This window comes from Myxocyprinus asiaticus, chromosome 45 (assembly GCF_019703515.2).
Source record: "Myxocyprinus asiaticus isolate MX2 ecotype Aquarium Trade chromosome 45, UBuf_Myxa_2, whole genome shotgun sequence".
NCBI lineage: Eukaryota > Metazoa > Chordata > Actinopteri > Cypriniformes > Catostomidae > Myxocyprinus > Myxocyprinus asiaticus.
The window spans coordinates 16,009,305-16,020,421 of NC_059388.1; the positions used below are offsets into that span (position 1 = coordinate 16,009,305).

At 36.6% G+C, this 11,117-nt stretch overlaps 1 protein-coding gene across 2 annotated transcripts in view; it reads left to right on the top strand.

The window, feature by feature from the left end:
• LOC127435461 (inositol 1,4,5-triphosphate receptor associated 2-like) overlaps nt 1–9,881 on the top strand; it is a 41,063-nt gene extending 31,182 nt beyond the window's left edge. The window contains exons 30-38 of one of the 2 annotated variants that reach the window (XM_051688979.1): nt 622–762; nt 1,445–1,579; nt 1,681–1,828; nt 4,516–4,559; nt 4,665–4,733; nt 4,821–4,873; nt 5,302–5,388; nt 5,571–5,690; nt 9,624–9,881. In XM_051688979.1, the coding sequence (XP_051544939.1) occupies nt 622–762; nt 1,445–1,579; nt 1,681–1,828; nt 4,516–4,559; nt 4,665–4,733; nt 4,821–4,873; nt 5,302–5,388; nt 5,571–5,690; nt 9,624–9,876 (1,050 nt within the window). In that variant the 3' untranslated portion in view covers nt 9,877–9,881. The remainder of the gene's footprint in view (nt 1–621; nt 763–1,444; nt 1,580–1,680; nt 1,829–4,515; nt 4,560–4,664; nt 4,734–4,820; nt 4,874–5,301; nt 5,389–5,570; nt 5,691–9,623) is intronic. The other variant, XM_051688980.1, reaches the window with a different exon arrangement.
• The last annotated feature ends 1,236 nt before the right edge of the window (nt 9,882–11,117 follow it).

Consider the following 11,117-nt stretch of genomic DNA (forward strand, 5'->3'; position numbering starts at 1 on the left):
CAGTCATCCTTGAATAATTTATTTGGTGAACTAAAATGTCCAGTAACATGGGGGGTTAACAGAGATATAGCAAGTAGTATTTGGCTGGTCATGTTATCTCAACATGGTGGCCATTAGGCAGTCCAGCTCTATGTTTAATAAAGCAGTTAGTAGTATGAATGCAGTCTCTTGTCAGTGTACATGAAATTATTATTATTATTATATATATATATATATATATATATATATATATATATTTTTTTTTTTTTTAAAAGAGTACTTTTAATTTAATTACTAAATGCACCTTTAATATATGTTGGTAGTTCATAACTAGACTCCCCTAGAATCTGCAAATTTTTTCATTTTTATGTTGATTGTTGGGGGAAAATCTGTTGAATGGATTTAAATATGGTGTAATGTGTTAAAACCAATCTCATATTGGTAGCTGAATTAGTTAAAATTATAATAAACTCATGGGATGCGGAATGTGTAGAAATCACCAATTATAAAGTAACATACCATTGTTAGTCTCAGCTATTTTAAAGATGGATTCATGTATATTTACTGTGCAGTTGAGCTTTAGAATCAGGTGCTCTAGACTCTGTGTAAAATGTTTCTAAGGTGTTTGTGTTCTCCTTCCAGGCTGAGTTCCACCGTCTTTCTCTGGGCTTCAAGTGTGACATGTTCACCTTAGAAAAGAGGCTCCGCATGGAGGAACGCTCTCGGGATCTAGCCGAGGAGAACGTCCGCAAGGAAGTGACTAGTTGTCAAGGCCTACTGCAGGTTTGAGTTATTTCATGCACACTCTGCTGGTACACGCATGAAATCAGTTGTTTCTTTAGAATATATATTTAGAGCGTATATTTCAGGATTGTATTTTCTCGATGCAAGCTGAAATTGTATTGCACAGGCTGACTCATCTGTGTAGTAATGTTCCCCTGTGTAGAAAACAGAATTTTCAGCTTACAACAGCAAATTCTTACTAGGGTGTAATTTCTTATGCATTTTGGCATGAATTCCTTTGTCGTCAGTGTTTGAACATGAAGTCTGAATGGTGTATACAGGGTTTCCACTGTTATGTATAACCTGGAAATATCATGGAATTTAATGTGTTTTCTAAGCCTGGAAAAGCCATGGAAGTTTCTGTTGTGAACTTACATTTTTCTAGTTTTGCTCTCTCCTTAAATATTTCATCAGTTAGATATTGCTCTTGTATAGAGTAAAACTTGCTTGCAAGTCATAGTGATGTTCAATTTATGAGCAAATTGTTTTTTTTGTTTTTTTTTTACTCCATTATTTTCAGTAAATTGTCTAATGTTTCACAAAATGGTTTAAATGATTCATTAGAAAATCAAATGCCTGAATCAAATAGATTTGTAACATTTCATAATCAGTTATCACAACTGACTGGAAAAGTAATTGAAATTAATCGGTCTAAAATGTTGGGAACTATTGTGTTGTATAGGCCCTGATTCCACGGTGTGAGGAGGATAACCAGTCCATGGAGATCATCCATCGCTTGCAGAAGAACCTGGAGGTCCTCATCCAGTCCATGACCAGAGTGTCTAGCCGTTCAGAGATGCTTGGGGCCATTCATCAGGTTAGTGTTGTCTCCTGATTTATTATGCTAAATGAGCCTGCTTAAGTCAAGATCAGCACAGTAGCTTGCTTTTTTTACCTCAAAGTTCCTCGTATGTGTAGGAGAGTAGAGTGGGTAAAGCGGTGGAGGTGATGATTCAGCATGTGGAGAACCTGAGGAGGATGTACACCAAGGAGCATGCAGAGCTGTTGGAGCTCAGGGAGAACCTCACACCGAACGAGAGGTCCTTTGGGTCTCACACTGAGAGGGGTAATGCTCATGTACACATACAGATGTGGCCTTTTACGCTTTTTAGACGGCTTCACGCAAGCCATCACACGATCTCGCACAAGATCGGTCTAGCGGATTTCTTGGTATTTAAGTACATTTGTTGCGCTTCTCACAATATCCACCAGGTGAAAGGTTGATTAGATCAACTGAACCAGCAAGCAGTAGTTAGTACAGTAATAGTATACAGAAACTTTATATTAGGTTAAGCTTAAAGGTGCTCTAAGCGATTTTAGACTTTCTAAAATTTCAACAAGCTGAGCTGTTGGATTAGCCATGCCCCCTCATTTTAAAACCCTGCACTTCAAAGTTACCTTTAATTAGCTTTATTGAGACAGACATCGAGCAGAAATGGTTGTCAAAAACAACAGCAGCAAAATAGCACCCTCAACTGATTACTGTTATGAACAACATGGCATAAAAATGGCATTAAGCCTCAATTTGCTGCAACTTCAATATTATGAGTACGCACAAAATGATTGACGGGCAGAAAGCGACAGAGACCACGGCCCGCGGACACATTTTCATTTGCTGTTTACAGAGTCTAGAGCTGTCCCAGAAACCGGTGAGATATCTCAGGACATTTATTTCAGTGATATCTTTTAGGTAGTAGGAATTTATTTTTTTTGCATACCTTTCCATGAAAAATCGCTTAAAACACCTTTAATTATAGAGTACAAAAGGTGAAAATAAACCAACATAAAAAAAACAACCAGTTTCTAGACTAGTGTGTCGCTTGTTCTAAACTCTACTTACAGTAAGCCACTAACATTTTTAAACTTTACATTTTTGAGCCTCATCAATATAACACATTATACGGGTGAGTGTAATGTCACAGAAATTTTATAGACATAAATTGTTGCCTTAGAACCCACCAGTCAATGGAAACAATTATGTCACAGTGGCAAACTTCTTGACCAAATTGTTTTAAATTTAGGAGAGTAATATTGCTCATATCGCACAAAATAAAGATTGTCATATATTGAGCCAAGCATGTTTTTGTCCATTAAATTACACAATGAAGCATAGTGCCAGAAGAGCTTGTTTTTATCCATACAACACAAAGAAAAAGAAAATATTGCCAGTTACTAGCAGGCTATATGTTTCAACATCATAGGCCTCACACGTCATACTTCCCACAGTTCAGAACCACTAGAATGGACAGCAGCAATTAACTATTCTGACCACAAAAGACAACAATCTTTACCTGAATGCACAAGGCAAATGTAACGTAGACACGGCAGTCTACATTCCTTAATATTACAATATAAACATTATATTATAATATAAACAGGCACTGTGCCCTAACATTAGAACTATAAAACAGACATAACACAAGAAGAACATGATTGCTAGATCACCACTTCATAGCCTCAGACTAACCAGAAACAATGACCTAGTATCAAATACACATTTTTAATAAATATATTAACTTACCTTTACTTGAACACAAAATCCATGCATCTTTCCATCCGAATGAACATCTCCGTCACTTTATTGTAAAAGTTGCCCGCTTGAAGTTTCCATAGAAAGGTGGTCACCAAATATTGATGTAGCTTTTATGTTTACTGGACTTTGTATGACAAATGAAAACTGAAAACTTTTATGGCATTATTTTTAAAGACATTCTCACTATGCAACATTTTTCACAAGTGCCTTAAATTTTACACAGTACTGTATGTGTATATATCATATGATGAGCTATTAACAAGTTGTCATTCGTTCTTAGAATTTAAATAATTATCACATTTTCTTCAATTTTGCTGTCTTTCATTGGGGAATTTTTGAAGAGTGAATACTTTAAGATATACCTAAATGCAATAAAGAAAGTAATCACTTTACACATGGCATAATTTTTACAATTTTACAGCTTTAAAATCATATTTAAATTTCATGTACATTAACTTTTCCGGCCCTAAGTTTTCATTAATTACAAACCCGAACCCAAAGTCATACATGAAAGACCGACGGGCACAGCTCACATTATCAGGTTGACTAAACCATTAGAAATCAGTGTTTGTTCATAGAATGAGACACGACTGCCCCCTACTGATCATGTATCTCCTGCACCGCCTGACGACTCACGATACCGCATGAAATTATATAATCCGTTTCTCTTTTTCATGCGTTTTTAATCTGTACACAATCAACAGTATTACAAAATAGGGCTGAAGGAGAGTTTATTGAAAATAATTGCGATGATTTTGCTGGTGATCTGAAAATAAAAAACGTAAAAAATAACACAGTAATTTTAGTTTTAATGTTTTTCTTTGGCCATTATGTTTCCCAAAGTCCATGTCATTAGTTCCACAATCTTTCCTTGTCTTGTGACTTGCGAGTTTAAAAGCATTAAGATTTTTTGTAACAGTGTCTCTGGTTTAAACTTGAGTAGCAACAATGGTGCTAGAATTGATATGTGCAATTCATCTCTGTGAATGAGCTTTTTAAACCTTAAATTTGTTTAAAATGCACATTGTACAGTATATTGAAGTCCCCTTGTGGCATTAAAGAAAAAAAAAAGTGGTTTATTACTACTGTATTGTTATACTAAAAATAGTGAAAATTATTAAAAACTCTTCCTTGTGTTTAAGTGAAAAACATGACATTTTGAACCTACTTGTCAACAATGGCTGTTTGCTTGAATTCATTGTTTTCTCTTGTGCTTGCAGATGATTTTAGGAACAAAAAGCCGTCAACTGCACAACTTTTCAAAGTGAGTTAAGGCACAGAAAACGCACCAAGTTAATATCATGAATTGTCTCACAGAGCTCTATTTTACTCTTATTTTTATTTTTTTTATTGTGTGTTCTGTCCTAAGGTCACTAGCCGACGCATTAGTATAGCTACCCTGCCCCGCACCGGTGGAGGAAATGCCCATTTTGACATGGTGAGAAGTCCAGTTTGTTAAAGGGTCACAGAGAAATACTTTTGCTCAAAGATAATTGAAATACCTGAACAACCTCTATTTTAACAGCCCAAAGACATAGCAGAGACAGAGGCAGAAAGACTGTCCCGTCGGTCGCCATGGTAAGTAACGGCAAAAGAACAGGCAGTTGTGAGCAAATTGTCAATGAAACACCTTCTTTTTGTCCCCTGTTGTTATTAAAAGTCTCAAAAATGGCTAGGGTGACAACTTCACATTTAGTCATTTGGCAGACACTTTTATCCAAAGTGACTTTAAATGCATTAATTCAATTTACTGTATACATTTATCAGTATGTGTTTTCTCTGGGAATCAAACCCATGACCTTGGTGTTGCTAGCACCATGTTCTACCAGTAGAGCTGCTAATTATATAACAAAACTACAGAATCTTTGACACTGTATGACTAAGGTAGACAACTGGTCCCAGGTGAGGTTTCATACCGATTGTTTTTATATCAATCAAACCTAATACTGTGCACATCTCAGCACTGTAAGAAAGGATGTCATGGATGTGTGTCGACCGCTTTACAGGAACATGGCATCCAAGAGGCCACCCCTAAAGCGCTTCATTAGCTCTGGTACTTGGGCCGACATTGACGAGCCCACTCTGATGAGTAGGTAAGGTAACCCGTGAAGAACGTGTGTGCCGTTCGTCTTTTAGCCCACTATTCCAGTTTCATATCACAGACACAAACTAAATGTGCCATCAAAAGCTCAATGCATGCTGAGCCACAATCGAGGTCTTGAGCCAAGATGGTGCATGATCAGTGCTGGGTTTCAGCGTTGTGAACTTTGCACAGGTATGGTTATGACACAGACTCGCACTCAGAGGAGGAGCGGAAAGAGGAACCAGAGGACAGAAGGACTAGCATAACTGACCTAGGCAACAAAATCACCTCCTTCATAATGCCAGCCAAGATGTTAGTGTGCCTGCCGCCTCCGTATTAATTATTCTGCTTCAAAGTTCAGGCTTTAACTGCTAAACATTGAGGATTTTGGTCAATAATGTTGCTGCCTTTCGCTCCTACAGCTAAGTTATGGAAATCTAACCTCTCATGGTTGGAAATGGGACACCAATATAGTTCTTCAGCTTCGCATTCACAAAATGAACACTGCATGTCATTAGCGTCGGTTTGCAGCAAATAATCTAAGCAGCCCAGCTGTGGTTTCATAGATGCAGTTTGCCCAGACAAAGTTCTTGAAGGCATTGTTCCCCCCAGAAAGGAAAACTCTGTCATTTATAACCCCCATGATGTTCCAAACCTACATTGTATGACTTTATTGGCTCAGTACTACACAGAAGGAGATGTTAGGCTGAATTTTAGGGACTGACAACCCTTTATTCAGTTACAATGCTTGGAAAAAAGATGCAAATGGTGACTGACGCTAACCTTCTGCCTAACATCTCCATTTGTGTTCCAGGGAAGAAAATCATTGGTGATGGTGAGAAAATTATGACAACATTTTCATTTTTGGGGGAACTGTCTTTTGAAGATATTCTCCCCACCTTCCCCGCACAAATTGGTTAAAAACAGTTGTGGATTCCAACTGGAAATAGTCAGGTTTGGCAAAGTATCCTGATCCCACAGTGTGCTGAAATTCTCTGTGATATTTTCTTAAACAGGAATCTGTAGAATTGTGAGAACATATTCACTAACTTTCAGAATGTTTATCATGTTCATCCACAGTGTTCCTGTTCTGAGAAATATACCATGTCTTTGATATGAGCTCTAACATACATTTTCAAACATTGCTTTCAGCTGTGAAACAATGTACTCTTGCCTCAGCCATCTCTACTGTACATGCAGACATGAATATCATCTGTTTTATTACTGTCTGTGCTGAATGTTACAAATCTGGGGCCGGATTCACGAAACGTTCTTAAGAAATTTCTTCTTAACTACCATTTTCTTCTTAATTTGTAACTTAAGAAAAAAGTTACGAATATTTTGTATTCCCGAAAAAACTTCTTAAAGTTCTTATCTTTTTTTCTTAAGAAAAAACTTAGGCATTCAAATTCTCAAACAAAAATGTTCTTAAATATCATCGTAAATAACGTCTTAAATTCTAAAAGTTAAAGTGTTTAATGAATTTACTGGGTTTTTTATATTGAGTCTGAAGTCGCAGTGAGCTGTTTATGTAGAAATATTATTTTAGACCGAAAAACATTTTTGACTGTTCGTTTAATTTTATTTTTATTTTCAGCTTGTAAACCATGTAAATGTTATCACCAAATTCAAACAATAGATGTTGTTTTGAAGCTTCTTAATGTGGTGAACAATTATGGTAATGGTTGTGCTTCATATAGCGCTCTCTCCCTGTGTTCTTTAGAGTTCATAGAAAAATAATTATAACATTAGAAAGCTGAGACTTTCTTTTTCAGCCCCTATCCACATCGGAGTTGTGCACAGCAGAGACAGCCTCCGCCACCCTTTCCCATTTTCCCGCCTCTTCATTTCCAATGTGATATAATTATCAAGCTTCCCAAGGACAACTTTTTCCTTGCAGTAATTTCCTCAAGAACATCCAGCTCTTGTCTCCTTAAGTTTTTGTTTCTTTTCTTTTCCTCCATGTCAAATTAAAAGTTATCAAATGGTTAGCAGCAAGTAAATTCTCCTTTGACGGTTAATGTCGTTAAACTAACACATCTCACGCATTTTACATTCAGAAAATTATCGTGAGGTGCTTGCTCCTTAAAAAAAAAAAAAAAAAAAAAAAAGGTTAATAGATAAATGTATCATTATGATTTTCCAGTGTTGAAGTATTGAATTTGTTGCAGGCTATTAGACAAGGCAAGCCCATGAGCAGGCTGATCAGACAATGTCAAAGCTTGTCTTTTTATTCTTAAGAAAAAAATTAAGATGTTCTTAAGAAAATATTTGCAAACTTAAGAATTTTTCAAGAATTGCACTTAGGAACGTTCTTATGAACTTCATATTTATCCTAAGAACATTTTTGTGAATCCGGCACCTGATGTATTTTGCTTTGTTGACTGGAGACCAGCTTTTTATGTTTTCAAATTTACATTCTAATGCCAGAAACATGCACTATGCAAGTATTTGAACGCTTCTAGCTATGTAATCTCGAATTTATGCATTATTACATTTTGAAACGTTGTACAACGCAATTCATAATGCAACACAAGGATGTTGCATTCTCATCGTTGCCATAAGGGGTGCTGTAGCGGACTTTAGCGTAAACTGTCTATGGTCCGTTTTCTCTTTTATGTAAATGAGCCCGTTTACATGAACACCAATACACTGATTACTCTCTAAAATCAGCTTATTTAAAAAATCTGACAAGGCAAGTAAACAGTGTTTACATGATATTTGAAATAATCTTGTTATTCTGTACTTTTGACATCATCAAACCATGAAGAGGCATGCGCTCAACAGGTGCGCACATTGGATGAGTCGGTAAGAACACCGGGTAAGGTTGTTTACATGGCACACGAAATCAGTGTAATGGGCAAAAATCTACCCGTGTCAATCAGGTTATTCATAAACCATTTATGGCCTTTACGGCGATTAAAGGAATGTGGTTTATTGCATTTATATGCCTGCCCGCGTTGTCGGCTTAGATTTTGGCCCATTACGGTGATTTCACGTGCCTTGTAAATACCTTACCTGGTGTTCTCACCGGCTTATCCAATGTGCACACATGTTGAGCGCATGCCTCTTCACGGTTTGATGTCAAAAGCAGAGAATAATGTGATTATTTCAATTGTCATGGTTTTCTTTCTTTGTTATATTTTTTTAAATAAGCTGATTTTTGGGAGTAATCAGTGTATTGGTGTGCATGTAAACGTACTCAATTACTGTCATGGAGAAGCAACAGTTTAGAGAGAATATTGTTGAGCAAGTTAAAGCTAGTTAGACTGTTGACAAGTTTATAGTTAGCTACCTGAATAATTACAAGACCTGTTTAATGACAGACATTTGACGTAAACTTGATTTTTTTTTTAATGCCAAAGTAACACAAGAAGGCATAGGAATAGTCCGGATTCAATATAAGTTAAGCTCAATCAACAGCATTTTGTGGCATTTAACATTATGCCACAAAATTATTTTGACTCGGGAATAAAAAAGCAAAAATCGAGGTTGCAGTGAGGCACATTCAGTGGATGTGAATTAGGCCAATTTTTGGAGGGTTAAAAGGCAGAAATGTGAAGCTTAAAATTTAATAAAATCACTTGAATTATTCTTCTGTTAAAACTTATGTATTATTTGAGCTGTCAAGTTGTTTAAATCACTGTTTTTATAGTCATTTTAGGGTTTGTTGATATTACACCGTCATGGCAATACATTTGTAAAATTGGCTTTAACTTTACACAGAAAAGGTTAGTAAGTGATTTTATCACACTAAATTTGTTAACACGCTTATTGTTTGTCTTGTGGCTATATTTTTGAAACAGCGAGTATTTTAACATTTACGGAATGGCCCCCATTCACTTGCATTGTAAGTGTCTCACTGGAACCCAGATTTTTGCTATTTTTAAAGAAAAGGAGGGACAAGTCAATATTAAGCCACACATGCTGTCAATTGAGCATAAAGGAATATTCAGGATTTAATACAATTTAAGTACTGCAGGACCTTGCGCTTGCAATGCGTGGACTATGGATATGTGTTTGCTTGCTTACACAGCATGTTTTTGGCCTAAGGAGAGATTTGTTATATATATATATATATAACAAATTTTTTCCTTCATCTGCAGCTGAGAGTTCTGCATGATTACAATAACATGCATAACTCTGTTCTTCCTGGTTTAGTATAAGAAAACACCTTGCTACCTGTTGCTGTAGGTATGCTGTTGTACTTGCCACTATATACATTTATTTCATTTTCCCTCCCAGCCCCAGCCCAACAGATCACACTGTTCCCAGTCTGACGGAGGCGAGGCCTGTAGTGTCCAGAGGCACCAGGGGCATTTGGATTTGGGTGGCCTTGTTTGTCGTACTAGCTGCTCTCCTGGCCCTGTTGGCAAACTTGATGTTACAGCCAGCAGTAGACGCAGCACCTGTAGGTACCGGGGACTCCTGGATGACCATCCAGCAGCTTCTGTGGCCCTACACAGGGCTGAGGCACAACGCCCAACCTCCTGTGTGACACCGGGATTAACGAGTGCAGCAGCCGGTCAGCTTCCGATGAATGCGAGTTTGACCTATACGCACTTACATAAAGAGACGCTGCCTATGCTTCCATTAGAACTCTTTATGAGCATTTCTTACTGATGGGAAAGAGAAATTCGGGCATCTCAAGAGTGATGAGCTGAAAACGGCAGTCTGCTTGGAGCTTCGTAGAGATGCTTTGTACAGAAAGTGTTGGCCATGCATATAATATATATTTTGTTGTATGACAGTGCTGGCCAATCACACTATAAATTTGCATATGGGTGAAATGTACAGACTGCCCCATAGAGGTTGTGGACATCACCCAGTGGTTGCCCGAAAAGGCCGCCTTTTTAAAGACTTTTTCTTCATTTTGAAATTGATCAATATATTTTTACGGGCAGTTTGAAAGAATATTGAGATGCCCTTTTTAAAAAAATGTTTTTGTTAACTTATTATTTTACAGTTTTACTGCTGTAGATATTTTTGTTCTTTTTTGATATTGTTACACACACATGGTTTTTAATCCTCATGGAGCTGTTGGTTTGGTGTTTATTATAAATGCATACATGCATGTTCCAAAGAGGGGAAGAGAAACTTTGCACAATAAAAGAAACTGATTTAACTAATCTCAGTATTTACTGAAGAAAAACAAACACAATTGATCCTGAGGCTTCGGTCAGTCTGCATAAACACATGCCTGACCTTTTGATTGCAAGTCCAAAGTGGTAAAATAAAATGAGGTGAATGAAATCAATCTCTTATGTCCTCCAATTCAGACTATAAATATAATTTGGGTGAATCTCTCAAAAATATGCCTGTGTTATATTTCGGCTCTTCATGAAGCATATTTTTTTACAACCATTAAGATTTTTTGCATCATGCCATTATTGTGACATTAACTTTCTTGACAATTCTCGTTACTGTAATGCATCGTGACTTTTAAAAAAAAAAAAAAAAAAGTTTGGTCTTTATTATTGTCCATGATGTTTTTCATTCAGCTTTCAGTACCGTAATACATTTATTTATTTATTTAAAGACAGACACTTTTTTTTTTTTTTTAGATTATATGACAATGACATTTGTGCACATTGTAATTGGAACAGGTGCATTTTTTTTTTTTTTTCTTTAGTTTACCCTCAACCCCCAATTTTGGTTGAGCACCTACATTTTTTTCTTTTTTTTTTGTATTTGGAACAGGAAAATATCACAGTGCAAAAAGTCTTAATGGTCCAACAG